The sequence below is a fragment of the Balaenoptera ricei genome, chromosome 8 (assembly GCF_028023285.1).
Source record: "Balaenoptera ricei isolate mBalRic1 chromosome 8, mBalRic1.hap2, whole genome shotgun sequence".
In the NCBI taxonomy this organism is placed as follows: Eukaryota; Metazoa; Chordata; class Mammalia; order Artiodactyla; family Balaenopteridae; genus Balaenoptera; species Balaenoptera ricei.
Genome location: NC_082646.1, coordinates 64,370,331 through 64,384,803, shown reverse-complemented (window position 1 = coordinate 64,384,803; position 14,473 = coordinate 64,370,331). Strand labels below are relative to the sequence as shown.

At 49.0% G+C, this 14,473-nt stretch overlaps 1 protein-coding gene across 1 annotated transcript; it reads left to right on the top strand.

Annotated features, from left to right (window-relative positions):
- The first annotated feature begins 1,525 nt into the window (after positions 1-1,525).
- On the top strand, positions 1,526-10,232 carry HPX (hemopexin). Its single transcript, XM_059929519.1, has 10 exons — positions 1,526-1,608; positions 1,757-1,821; positions 1,920-1,991; positions 2,170-2,291; positions 3,908-4,058; positions 4,752-4,964; positions 5,228-5,335; positions 9,463-9,593; positions 9,674-9,836; positions 9,973-10,232. The coding sequence occupies exons 1-10, from the start codon at positions 1,526-1,528 to the stop codon at positions 10,230-10,232; spliced, it is 1,368 nt and encodes a 455-aa protein (XP_059785502.1).
- Positions 10,233-14,473: the final 4,241 nt, after the last annotated feature.

Here is a 14,473-nt window from a genome sequence, read left to right as displayed (position 1 = left end):
GAGGGCTCAGTAGTTGTGGCTCGCAGGCTCTGGAGTGCAGGCTCAGTAGTTGTGGCTCGCAGGCTCTAGAGCGCAGGCTCAGTAGTTGTGGCGCATGGGCTTAGTTGCTCCACGGCATGTGGGATCTTCCCAGAGCAGAGATTGAACCCGTGTCTCCTGCATTGTCAGGCAGATTCTTAACCACTGCGCCACCAGGGAAGTCCCATATAAACAAAACTTTTATATGCACTGGGAAACCAAAAAATTTGTGTGACTCACTTTATTGCAATATTCACTTTATTGCAAGGGTCTGGAACAAACTTGTGATATCTCTGAGGTATGCCTGTACATGCCAGGTACTAGGTGGAGAAAATGTAATGGTACAGGGACTGCCCTGGTGGTCCAGTGGTTAAGACTCTGCCCTTCTGATGCAAGTGGCAGAGGTTCGATCCCTGGTTGGGGAACTAAGATCCCACATGCTGCGTGGTGTGGCAAAAAACCAAAAACATTTAAAAAAAATGTAATGGTACATAAAACAGGCAAATCAAAACAAGCAAAGAAACAAAGCACAAGCATGCAGAAGCAGAAGCAAAAGCGTAAGCAGACAGACAAAATAATTTCAAGTTTTATTAAGTAACAAAGGAAACAAGTGAGAGTCTGAAATAGCTAGATGGGGTGGTCAAGAAAGGCTTCATTGAGAGGATAACATTTAAGCAAGAATCAGCTGTAAATATTGTGAAACCCCAGTACAGTTCTATTTATTCTGTGATAGGTAAACAAAACACTTTCCCCTTAAGGTGGAAACTATGGAGAAAGTCTAATTACTAGTAGGTCTCTCTGGAAGAGAGACACCTCTTCCTGCACCATTACTGTCAGCCCTTCTCTCCCAGGTGATTTTTGCAAAGCTCTTTGTCAATGGGGGTGGGGGCTAGGGTGGAACTTGGACTTTTGGCAACAGTGAAATATTATTGACCCATCAAGGGCAAAGCTAAAGAGGCTTGGGAATGCCCCCAAAAGGCCCCTGATGGAGCTTGGAAGAAGCTGTTCTCTGAGTAGTTCTAAGTGTGTTTGCATATGTGTGTGGTTACTAAGTATATGTAAGTGTCAGTGTCATTAGGGGTCTCAGAGCTGGGCATGGCACAGTACACAAAAATGTTACTTTCCTCTTCTCACCTCCTGCATTGTTGAGGTAAATCCAACCACAGAAAGGTGGTCCTCAATCAATCTACCCCCTTCCCCGACCTTACGGGCACTCAGACCCATCACCAAGGTGAAGAGAGTCACAGTTGAACATCAGTGGGCTGGGCTAGTCACTGCTCAAAAGTCACTGAAGGGGGATGGGCCCTCCTGCTGGGAAGAGTTAGTCTTGGACTCAGATTTCTGTCCAGACCCTGACCTTATTTGCACTGATGTAATCACCCAATATTGGCATAGCCCTGAGAGATCTCATTCCCAGCAGGCTTGGAGGTGGGGTGGTGCTGCTGCCATGCCTATATAGGGGTTCAGCCAGGTGCCCAGAGCTGTCCTGTGGCCTCTCCAGCTCATCATGGCTCGGGCACTGGGAACGCCAGTTGTACTGTGGTTGTTGGGCTTGTGCTGGTCTCTGGCTAACGCCCATCCTCTTTCTCTGTGAGTGAAGCCGGGGCTGGAGGAGGGCCGGGCTCCAGATTAGAGTGGGCTAGGGCCAGTTTTTAGGTCTGGGGCAAGTCTGGGGTCAGCAGCTAAAGGAGAGGGATTGGACCCTGTGGAGCCAGACGTCTCCGTGTCTTCTCTCTAGGGCTAATGCCCCTAGGCATGAAGCTGAAGGTGGGAATGCAACCAAGTTGGACCCAGATGTGATGGGTGAGACCCTGACTTCCTGAGTCTATCTGTCTAGCTGTGTCTCTGCACTGTATCATCTGACTGGTCTTTTATTTGCTATCTCCCCATCTCCTTCCCAGAACGCTGCTCGGATGGCTGGGGCTTTGATGCTACCACCCTGGATGAGCATGGGACTATGCTGTTTTTTAAAGGTATGAGGGGCTGGGATTGGGGCATTTGGGACCTCAGACTTGGTCCCCTTCACCGAGGGTGTATCCATCTGCGGGAGATGGTAGGAATTATCTGAGAGTATCACCCATAGCTTCTTTGTAACTAGCTCGGTAGGCCAAAAGTTTGTTCCGGGTCCCTCAGTGAGTGTGCGTTTTGCAGGGGAGTTCGTGTGGAAGGGTCACAATTGGACTCAAGAGTTAATCTCCGAGAGGTGGAAGGATGTCCCCAGCCCTGTGGATGCTGCATTCCGCCATGGTCATGACAGAGTCTTTCTGATCAAGGTACGGCTGGACCAAGGTCAGGGCCAGGCCAGGAAGTGCTGGAATCAACACTAGAGACCTTTCCCCAAGTGGCCCTGGCATGGAGCCCTTACCAACACGCTCCAGGTTTCCTCCCCCTGTGCCTTCCTTTTCTGAGAAAGCTCAGGCTAGGGGAGTTTGTGTGCATGCGGGCCTGGGAGGCACAACATCCAGTGGCTCTTCTTCAGTCCTAATCTGCGTCCACACCTCTCTGCTACTCCTCAATCTGTCGACCATCCTTTCCTTCCGGGAAATTTCTTCCCTTGCTTCCATGACCCTGCATCAAGTCTTCTTCTTATGGTTGCCAGGTTGTTCACGACACAATGGTACCTGGCCGAGGGGCAAGTGGAGGATGAAATCCAGCCTACTGTGCTCGTCAAGTCCCATGCCTTGGCCCAGCCTGTGTCTGCTCCTTCTGGCACCTTCTCTTGACTCGCACAAAGATGCTGTGTGGTCGGGGCGGCCCTCACTGCCGGCTTTGTTTTCCCTCCTGCCTCTTTTCCTGCTCTTCTCAGGCTTCTCATCCTGGGCCACTCCTTGAATGTTTCTTGGGGATCCTTCCCAGCCCTTCCATACACCCTGCCTGGGTGATCTCAACCACTGCCACGGCTCTGAGTTCTCTCCACGTTGTGGACCCCAGATCTGGATCTCTCCCCGGAGCTCCAGACATCTCTTTCCGATTTCCAGGCTGACATCTTCAACTTAGATGTTCCGTAGGCACCTCAGATTCAGCATCCTCCAAACGGAGCTCAATATCTTCTGTACAAATCCACCCCTCCTCCTGAGTTCCCTGTTTCAGCAAATGGCACCACCACGTGCTGATTCCTGCAAGCCAGGTGCACATGGGTCTTGAGACCTGGACTTTGGTTATCTTTGCAGGTTTATCTCCTCCTCCACCACATTCACTGTGTGCCAGCCACATGAGCATGCTGTGTACACGCTACTCCCTCTGCTGATAACGCCCAGTCCACACTTGTCTACCTGGAATATTCCTGCTCAGTTTTTAACTCTTGGCCCAAATGCCTCCTCCTCTGTGCAGCCTTCCAGGAATTCTCTAGGTTGACTTAGGTATTCCCCCTGTATTCCCAGTGCACTTCACATGCCTCCACCTTGGGGCTCACATGGCTAGGACTGTAGGATCCTTTCTGCTTTTGTACAGTGAATTCCTTGAAGGCAGAGACAGAGTCTTGTCACCCCTTTATCCCCAGTGTCTCTCACAATACCTGGCATATGGTAAGTCATTCAGCAACTGTTTCTTGAGTGAATAAATGAACAAGTGAATGTAGGAATGGATGGATGATTGCAGGATGACTATTTGTGGATGTGTTTGCCAAAACCAGTGGTATTGCAGATAATTGTGCCATGGGAGTATCTGGTTGTACATAGACAGTTGTGTGTGGTATAGTAACAGTGATGGGATTTGCACAAACTGAAGTTGTGCGAGGGGACAGCACATTGTTGTCCACAGATGGATTGAGAGTGTGTGGGACTGCAGAAGGATATTATGTAAGTGCAATAGATCAAAGATGTTGTGTGGGATGGCAGAGTGGCAGTAGTATCTGGCGTGCATGCTAAAAATAGCATGTTTCTGCATGCAGGGGGACAGAGTCTGGGAATACCCTCCTGAGAAGGAGAGCAAATATCCAAAGTTGCTCCAAGAGGAGTTTCCTGGAATCCCATCCCCAGTGGATGCAGCTGTGGAATGTCACCATGAAGAATGCCTACATGAGGGTGTCCTCTTCTTCCAAGGTCAGTCCAGGCTGGAATAAGGGAGCCTGGGGTAGTGGTAGGTTGGTGGTGATACAGGTAGTGGTAGGGATGGTGGTGGTGGTGGAACCACTATATGGTTTCCTGAGGAAGGGAAGGAGTAGAGAAGCCAATTATGGTCTAGAGGTCGAGTAGGGGAAGGAGGGGAAGTCATCCTGGAGAAGGTAACTGGGTGTAATTCTGCTAAAAGTCCCTCATTGTCCCCCATGACCCTTAGGACAAATCTATGTTCCTTAGTTTTACATACAAGGTTCTCCATGACCAAGTCCCTATTGACCCTCCAGCCTTGAGTCTCATCAAACCCTTACCTTGAATATGAAGCCCCAGAAACTCTATGCTGTTCCCTATACACCCAAGTTGCTTCATGCTTTAGACTTTTGTTTCTGGAGTTACATCTCCCCCTCTTGTCTGCCTTGTAACTCCTCCTTCAGATTTTAGTTTAAGTATCACCTTCTCTGGGAAGTTTTCCCTGACTCGTCCCACCGCCCTTGCTGAGCTGATCATGTGTATTTTGCTGCTCCATTTTATTGTATGATTACTTTCCTCAACTGTTTCCCTGCTGGGCTGTGAGCTCCACGTGATGGGGACCATATCTGGTCCATCCTGGGGCCAGTACAAGCACAAGGGAAGGCACAGCCTGGCCTCACTGAATGCTTGTTGGTTGATTGGACAAAGGCAACCACATGAGGTTCTGGGACTTCACTACAAAAACCGTAAAGAAACGTTCCTGGCAGGCTGTTGGCAACTGCTCTTCTGCCATGCGATGGCTCAGCCACTACTACTGCTTCTGGGGTAACCAATTCCTGCGCTTCAACCCTGTCACGGGAGATATGTATCCTAAATACCCTCTGGATGTCCGAGACTACTTTATGCCCTGCCCTGGCAGAGGTGAGAAAGCCCAAGCCCTGGGACCTCCTGGAATTTGTCCACCTTCCCTGGGTTCGTGGACCCCATATAACCCAGCTCCTACCTTCACCCTGTGGAATGACACCTTGGCCCTTGCCCTAGCTCCACTTCCATTCTGGCTCTTCCCAGCTGTCCTCATATGGGGAAAACCTGCACCCCCAATAACCCCAGCCACCTCTTCCACCTCGGAACTCATTCTGACCTCTTGCCTTCCTGTGTTCCCCCTCACCTATTTCTCCCCCAAGGCCATGCACACAGGAATGTGACCCACCATAGGGATAAACGCTGTAGCCCAGATCTAGTCTTGTCTGCACTGCTGTCTGACAAACATGGTGCCACCTATGCCTTCAGTGGTAAGAGATGCCCTCCAACTCCCCCATCTCTGCCCTCCATACCTCCCGTCTCTTTCATGTGTGTCTCTCATCTCTGGCACATTTCCTCCATTTTCATCACTGTGCCCCATATTTTGTCCCATCGGCCCCCATCCTTACACCCTATCATGCCCCTTTTCACACCTCATTTCGTCCGATGCATACGGTTCAACCTGTCTCTCATTGCTGAGGCCTCTAACTTCACCTGTCTGCCTCCCAGTACCATCCATTCCCAGATCTGTGCCTTCTCTGGACCTCTTGGCCCCTGTGACTCCTCATATTCTCTTTGCTTTTGCATGTCTTGCAGGGTCCTCTGGCCCTCCCCACCTTGAGCTTATCATCAGGAGCTCCATCTTGTTCCAGGTGCCTGGTTCCTATGTCCAGGCCTCTGGGCACAGCATCACCTGGGGATGAGACGCTCCCATTGTTGGGAACCAGCCAGGAAGTGTTCAGTCCCTTAGACCTTCAGGCAATAGTCTCACCAGCCTGAAGAGATTTCTCCTCTGAGTGACCAGGAGAAACCCCTCTCCCCAGACCTGTGCCATTAAAAAGCCATCTAATGATACCTAAGGATGTTCTAGGGCTAGTCAGACAGGTAGTGATAAGTCTTGATCTATACTTGAGGACAGCTCCAAGAGAAGGAGTGACCTACCACATTACACTCAGCCTAAGATCAGACACAAATGTAAAATAGTGGTGAGAATACAGAAGAGTGAAAATCCTTTCTTGCTCCTAATCCCTGAATAAATCTGATCAGATATGACTACGAAGTTGTAATGAAAAATACACAGCCGCAAGGAGAGCATATCCCCACAGCAGGAATGCATGCTGTAATGAGAACATGCATCTGTGATGAAACACACACCTGTAGTGAAAAGGTAGACCTATGCTGAGAATATATGCCAGAGTAAGAACACATAAATATCAGGAGAACATGCAGCTATGGTGAGAGCAAGTCACCATGGGGAGGACACATACACAAAGTGAAATAGCAATGGTTATAGAGATAGAGAGATAAATAGAGATAGAGAGATATGGAGATAGAGACACTAAGAAAATAGGGTCACAGGGACCACACAGAGATGTAGAGAGAACACCCAGCCATGGAGAGATCATGGAACCTCAAGACCATGTGTCCATAAATAGAATGCAGCTGAATTCCTAAATCAAGAGTATTAGAGATGTTCTATAGCTGTTGAGAGAATATTGTTATGTTAAAAATACCCAGCTGAGGTGGGAACTCACTATCTTGGTGAAAACACCAGTGTGACCCAGCCACTCAGCACAGGGCTGGTCCTCTCCTCTCCCTTATTGATAAATCTCTTGTCTCTACCTCATAGCTGCTAATCCATTCTTTCTGTTTTGTCACTACTTCGGCTCGCACAGGGACCACCATGCCCTCTCTACTTTCTCTCTAGTCAGGATCTTTTAGCCTCAGATCTGACTGATAACTGCCTCGGCTCCCTTTTTCCTACTTGGATTTCCAGAGAGAGAATGGGACTGGCTCAGCCCGTATTTTTATTCCAGACCACATTAAAGTGGCTGCTGGTCAGCCTCTGCATCGGCTTCTAATGGATTGGGGGCTCAGCACTTACTTCCTCTGCACAAAATGCAGCACAGCTCTGATTCTCAAAATAGGGGCCACGAGCAGGAGGGGAAGGTGGATATGTAGTTACTGTGACTTGCCCAGTTAATACCCATAAAGAGAACTTGTGGCTGCATTGGGAATACCAGCTATTTTTCGAGCACCAAAAAATATCGAGCACCTGATAGGCACTGGGCATTTTTCTAGGCACTGAGATACAGTCGTGAACATGGCAGACGAGACACTTGCCCTCAGAGAGCCTGCTAGCGGGAGAGAGGACAGTAAAAAAGAGAAAATGAAAGAGAATACTTTCAGGCAGTGTTAATAGCTGTGATGTGTTCTGGGAACATCAGAATGCTTCTTATTCTCAAATACCATTTGAAGCTAGAATAAATGAATTTATGAGTCGTTGATGTTTTAAAATATAAAATAAAAAATGTGAAGTGTCCCCAAAAAGCTGTGAAGAAAATAAGACAGGATAATGGGATAGAGGTGAAGAGAATTAGGGGCCCCTTCTCTGAAGAGATGATTTTTGAGCTGAGATTTCAGTGATCAAAAGGAATTAGCCACATAAAGCACTGGAGGAGAAGCATTTTAGGGATGGTAGAGAGCAAATACTTTGAGGGGTCAAGAAAGGAGGCCAGTGTGGCTGATAGGTTGAGAAGGAGCAGGTAAGTGGCTTGAAAAGAGGGAGGCAGGGGCCAGATTACATGGGCCTGGTAAGGATTTTCAACTGTAAAAGGAAGCCAGGAAGGGTTCTTGATCAGGGCTGTGATATGTTCTGGCTTATTTTTTTAAGCATCTGTCTTTTTTTCTTTTTTAATTAATTAATTATTTAATTTATTTATGGCTGCGTTGGGTGTTCATTGCTGCGCGCTGGCTTTCTCTAGTTGCGGCAAGCGGGGGCTACTCTTCGTTGTGGTGCGCGGGCTTCTCATTGCAGTGGCTTCTCTGTTGCAGAGCACGGGCTCTAAGCATGTGGGCTTCAGTAGTTGCGGCACGCTGGCTTCAGTAGTTGTGGCTCACGGGCTCTAGAGCGCAGGCTCAGTAGTTGTGGCGCACGGGCTTAGTTGCTCCGCGGCATGTGGGATCTTCCCGGACCAGGGCTCGAACCCATGTCCCCTGAATTGGCAGGCGGATTCTTAACCACTGTGCCACCAGGGAAGCCCATGGCTTATTTTTTTTAAAAGATCTTCCTGGCTTCTTGTGGAATATAAGTCACAGAGGTACAATTGTGTAAGCAGGGAATCCAGCGAGGAGTTCTTGCAGCTGTCTGGATTGGAGGTGACGACAGCTTGGACTGGGATAACAGCAGCAGAGGTGGTGAGGAGTCATCATGATGTATTCTGGAAGTCGGGCCCATGGCACTTAACCAATGCCTTGGATACTGATCGGAGTGGGGAAGGGAAAAGAGAGGTTTCAAGAATGACTTGGCTTTTGGGGACTGGGAAACTAGGTGACTGGTGGTTCCTTTTTCTAAAATTGGGAAAGACTAGGGAAGGAGGTGTGTGTGTGTGTGTGTGTGTGTGTTTGGTGGGGGCAGAAATAAGTTTGGACACATTAGGGTTTTGGTGTCTAATGGTCCCAAATGGACAGGTCAGGTAGGCAACTGAGTTTGAGCCTGACACTCGAAGAAGCAGTCCATCAGATCCAAAGAGAACAGATCAAAAGTCATCTGTATATAGATGGTGTTTAAAGCCCTGGACTAGGTGAAATCACCAAGAGAGTGAGTGTAGATAGAGCAGAGGTCCAAACTGGGGGATTCCAATAATAGATATCAGACTGAAGAGGAGTCAAAAAGATAAGAAGAACACTGGAAGAGTCTGGAATCACAGAGCCAAGATCCAAAAAAGATATTTAAAGAAGGGAGCTGTGAGCAGTCAAATGCCACTGAGAGGTAGAGTAAGATGAAGACATTAGATTTGGCAAGTTGGAGGATACTGGTGACCTTGAAAAGAGAAATCTCAATGGAAGAGGGAAACAGGAATGTAAGTGAAATGGGCTGAGGAAGAAAAGGTAAATGAGAGTTTAGACAACTCCCTTAATAAGTTGTTATGAAAAGGGGAGAGGAAAATTAGGGCGCTGGTCTGGCTACTCCCTCCGTCTCCTACCATCTCAAGGGATTAGAGAACACAGCCAGTGTGAGAACGCCCAGTGGAAGCTTGCTGCGGTGCTTCCCTTTTAACTTCTGGCCACTGTCTCATTGTAGCATCTCTGCACACAGACATCTGAGATGCATAAGGAGACCCCACTGAACCCCATGACGCTGGCCTTGCCTAGCAACTTGGCCACTGTTCTCCAAACTCGCCCTTCCGTCAGGCCCCTACTGACTCCAATTCCAATTAGGTCATAATGCCCAACTTTGCCAACCAAGTCTTGCTCAACTCCTCACATGGCCTCTTCCCTCTTGGCCTCTGGATGCATTCTTTCCTCCCTCTCGAGACTCACCCCTGCCTCTGTCACTTGCCTCTTCACTGCCTGGCCTTTTACCACCAGTACTAGAGGTACCTCTGCTACCCCACAGGATCCCACTACTGGCGTCTGGACACCAGCCGGGACGGGTGGCATAGCTGGCCCATCGAGCATCTGTGGCCCCATGGTCCTTCAACAGTGGATACTGCCTTTTCCTGGGATGATAAGCTCTATCTGATCCAGGTGTGTGTTGGGAGAGACGCTTGGGGTGGAGACAGGGAAAATACCCAGCTCTGTGCTGATTAATGTCCTTTGTCCTCCAGGGCACCGAGGTATATATCTTCCTGACAAAGGGAGGCTATACCCTAGTAGAGGGTTATCCAAAGCGGCTGGAGAAGGAATTCGGGAGCCCTCATGGGATCAACCTTGATACTGTGGATGCAGCCTTTACCTGTCCTGGGTCTTCTCTGCTCCACGTCATGGCAGGTGAGGGGCGTTGGGTGCTGAGGGGTGGCTTGTTCTGCTACTTCTCCCTGGCACAGAGCCCCGTCAGGGCGTGAGAAGAGCCAGGTCAGGATCCCCATGACGTGGAAGCCATGTTATGTCCGGTGTTTCTTCCCAGGACGGCAGCTGTGGTGGCTGGACCTGAAGTTAGGAGCTCAAGCCACGTGGACAGAGCTTCCTTGGCCCCATGAAAAGGTTGACGCGGCCCTGTGTACGGAAAAGTCTCTGGGCCCCAACTCGTGTTCCGCCAATGGTCTCGGCTTGTACCTTGTCCAAGGCCCCAATTTGTACTGCTACAGAGACGTGGAGAAATTGAATGTGACCGAGGCCCTTCCCCAGCCCCAGAAAGTAAACAGCCTCCTGGGCTGCCCTCACTGACAGCACTGCTGATGTGAGTCTGGCCCAGCTCCTTCTCCTGGTTTTCCTTACAATAAAGCCAGGGTGCTTCCTCGCTTGAATCAAAGGGCCCTGGTTGTGGAACGATCTCACTTCTTTCTTTGAGTTGAGAAGCTCGTAACCTCTCTTTTGAGGCTCTTAAAGAGGCTGCGGGAGACAAGGGAGGGGAGGGCTCAGGGACAGACCTCATTTCTGCACAGGTGATTCCTGAACCCCGGTCATAAACTGACTTCTTCCAGACTACTGACACAGAGAGGGAAACAGAGGAACAAAAGTAGAGAAAGGAACCCCTGTGTCTACCCAGCACGTAAGAGGCAGAGCAGGGACTCTGCCCCCGCCTGCTAATAACTGACCACAGCTTGGCCCCAGGACATTGGGAAAATAGGGCTGGAGGCAGCTATGTTTGTGCAAAGTGGATTGGCTCGGTGCTGCCACGGAGGGCCGCGGGGGCCCTCAAATTGTAGGTCCGGGGGTTCAGGGAGCATCACTCCAGAAGACAAGTCTTTGGTTGCTATGAGTTAGGCATAACAAGTGGAATGAAAACAGTGTTTTCACTCACCTGAGGCAAGCTGGGGAAAGGGGAGAAGGCCTGATTCGGGGAGCGGGCACCATGAAACACATTTGCAGAACGTCACACAGCCCTTGGGGGGTCCTGCTGGCTAAGTCCCCTGGGTATCTGCACCATCTAGGCCAGCGAATGTCATCTGGGTGGAGGTTGCAGTGGTTTGTTCTTTTCAGGTCATAAGCTGACCAAGGCTTTAGGCTCCAAACTTACTGACAGCCATTTGACTGGGGATTGTCCTGGACTATAGGCAACTGGGTCTCAGGTGAGACCCTTTTCCTCCTCTATGTTTCCAACCCACCTGAGCTTGAAAGTTTGTTTGTTTTAGGCTAAAAAAATAGCCTCAGACTCTAGCAGGGGGCCCTAATTCTGAGCTTCCATATCTTAGCCTCAGTGACTTCTTCCATAAAATGGGTATAATACTAGACACTTCCCAGTGACAATGAGTATGGACTCAACCCATCTCTTGGATTCACTCTGGAAGGGGCCTGAAAGGATACCCACACTCTGGCCCATGGCCTCTCCTGGTTTAGGGTCACCCCTCCTGACGTGGTGGCCCCTTGCTCTGTGGGGTTTTCATGGGTAGAAGAGTAGATGGACAAGTTTTGCACTGCGAGGCCAGGCCATAGAGTGGCTCCCAATAGGCACCAGGCCCCTGCGGTTCAGTTGAACTGTCTCAGGCTCCTCCCCCAGCCTCAACGGCTAGGAAGGGAAGCAGGGGATGAACCTGGGACCCTTAGATCAGGGTCCACCCAGCACTTGAGGTTGGCTGGGGCTGGGAACTAAGGTAGGGGCCAGGCACCAGGGCTGTGGGGTCCACTTCCAAGGAGTGCCTTGAGCTTTCTCTTCCAACCCGGAAGATGTCTGGATGGTTCTCCTCATGGGATTGGCTGCTCCTCCTTCAGTCTGAGGGGTGAGGACAAGGCCAGAGTCTCAGTTCTGGGCCTTATTCAGTCCATGTGTCACCTATGGGGCCATCACTGCATCATGTCAGGGAGGCTAGAGGTGTCTAAACAGTTATCCAGCAACTCTGCTGGATACTCAAGGTTAACTTCCTCCTCTCTATTGAGAAAGGAGAATTTAAGTCTCCTCTTTCTTCTCTTCTCCCATCTGCTCTGTTGCAGGGAAGCCTCTAGCTTGTGTCCAAGGACTCCCAGAAAAGGTCCAACTCATGCTTCTTCCATCCATGCATTTAGTACCTCCTATGTTCTGGGCAGTGTGTCAGGCAATGGATCAAAAGATGAATCGGACAGTCCCTGCCCCCAAGGCCTGCTACTTTACACAGTCAGGAGGGGGATGCAGACAAGGCATCAGATAAATGCAGTAGAGTGAGACAGACATTAAGATGGAAGACGATATATGCAAATGAAAGTGGAGCCAGCAATACCTCGATGGAGAGGGGTTTAGGAAAGGCTTCATCTATGACATTACACTTGAGCTGAATTTTAAAAGATGAATAGAAGGTACGTGATCCTTTAGTAAATATATATTCCCTGCTACGCACTACCATGCGCAGTGCATTACAGACAGAGGAGGCAACACAAGCAAAGAGCCAGGAGTGGAGACCGCAACTACTCAGCAGGGCTGAATACAGGGGATGAGTGACAGGCTGGTGGGAGATGAGGCTGGAGAAGGAGCCAGGGGCTTCTCATCTCATGTGGACTTGCGTGTCAGGCTCGGAAGCTTGGATTTTGTCTATCTTTGGGACAATGGAGACCTACTGAGGGATTTTAGACAAAGGAGTGAGGTGATGAGATTTACATTTTAGAAAGATTACTCTGACTGTTGCAGAGTGGGTACTGGGTGAGATAAGACCGCTGTGGATTTGAGAAGGCCACTGAGGAGGTTGGTGCTGTGGTCCAGGTGGTAAATCATGGAGGCTTGGACACTGGTGCCAAGGAGATGAAGAGAAGTAGGCAGATTAAAAATCATTTAGCACACAGTCTATACGACTTGCTGATAGATTGGATGGGAGGGTGAGGGAGAGTGAAGAATCTCACCTCCAAGCTGCTCCATGGCCCCTTTTCCCTGTTCATCATTGTGCCTCTTCTTCCCGTACTTTCCATGGTGCCCTCTCTAATGCACTCTTCATGGTCAATAAGCTTCTCTATATTCTTTATACACTCCACAGTTAATATGCTTCTCTATCTCTTTACCTGCAGCTTTAATTGAGACCAGGCTCTGCCCCAGGGCCCTCTTCCTTTCCCTATAGCTGTCCCAGTGGATGGGAAGCATCTCAGCATTGGCATGACTCCCACACACGTCTACGCCATTTCTCTTCTTTCTATGCAGATTAAATTCCTCTTCCTTTGGCGTCAAGCAAGCGAGCTGTAGTATTCTTATGGTCTTCATCTACCAACCTCCTGACTATGTCCTTACTTGCTGAAGTCCCCACTTCAATCACCCAAACTCAGACCCTAGTCCTCATTCACAATTGCTCCACCTGTGAAGAAATTCCTTACATTCCAACATCAGCCTTGTGACCGCAGCCTCTTACCCTCATCCTTCTGCCTCCCTCACAACTTCATTCTCACTCTCCTGCTCTTTGACTTTATAGAGATTTTGATCCCTTTATTACCTCCCCGTCCTCCATGCCCTGAAGGCTATTCTTTTTCCTACCCAAATTGAACATCAAGGTTGATCATCTGAACAACTTTCTTAACAATGCCTTTATTTCTCTGTCCCCTTTAACTTCTATTTAATCTAACTATGAAAAAGAAAAGAACAACAAAAGCGAACTTTAGGTCAGAGAAAGAGTTGAGAACTTTAGAGTCAGACATGTCTGAACTGCAGTCCCAGCTAGGCCACTTACTAACTGTAGATTTGAGAAACTCAGCCTCTCTGAGCCTTGTGTGTGGTGTATGCGTGTGTACACGCACATGTGTATGCAAAGTAGGAAAATGTGTATTGTATCACTGTTCCGTAAGGGTACAGAGGCACTCTAGATATTCCAAGTAGAGAAGGACTTAATGCAAATAATTTGTTACAAAGTTGTGGGGGAGATATGTAGAAGCATAAGAGGGAAAGAAGTGTTACCCAGAGACCAGGAAACCACCACTAATCTTGGCTTAGAGGAGCAAAAGGGAGAAAAGGCATTGCCTAAAGATCAAGGAGGTAGAACCCACACATCTGCACTGGCTGCTGATGCAGCTGGAGTTTGTATTGTTGATGCTGCTGGAACAGCCTCCACGTTTGCTAGGTTGGGACCACTGCTGCTGCGGTCGCCAGAGACACTGCCAAAAGCAGAGCGACTTTTACCTTCCTCCCACCTTCCTCAAGCGAGGGTTCCCATTGGCAGAACCTAACCGGAACGAAGCGACAAAGGAATCTGAGAAATGTGGTTTTCAGATTTCCAGCTTTGTTGGTACAGGGGAGATTACAGAAGACTGGATGTGGGGCTGAGTACCAACAGGCAATATTGGCCTCATGCATTTGTCATAACTCTTGGTTGCAAGTGATAAAACCCAACTCAAACTGGTGTAAGCAAAAAAAAAAAAAAAAAAACCAACAACAAAAAAACCAACTTACCTGGCTTCAGGAAAGGGTAAATATAGGCATTAAATTGATGTTATCAGGCATCTGTCTCTCTCCAGCCCTTAGCTCTGCTTTCTTTGAGTTGGCTTCATTCTCAAGCAGGCTCACCCCTCCTGGTGGCAAGATA

Excerpts from the sequence above, each read along its gene's own strand:
- HPX (XM_059929519.1), top strand. The coding sequence starts at position 1,526 with ATGGCTCGGGCACTGGGAACGCCAGTTGTACTGTGGTTGTTGGGCTTG. Across the intron at positions 1,822-1,919 it reads GTTGGACCCAGATGTGATGG|AACGCTGCTCGGATGGCTGG; the intron begins GTGAGACCCTGA and ends TCTCCTTCCCAG. Across the intron at positions 2,292-3,907 it reads ACAGAGTCTTTCTGATCAAG|GGGGACAGAGTCTGGGAATA; the intron begins GTACGGCTGGAC and ends TTCTGCATGCAG.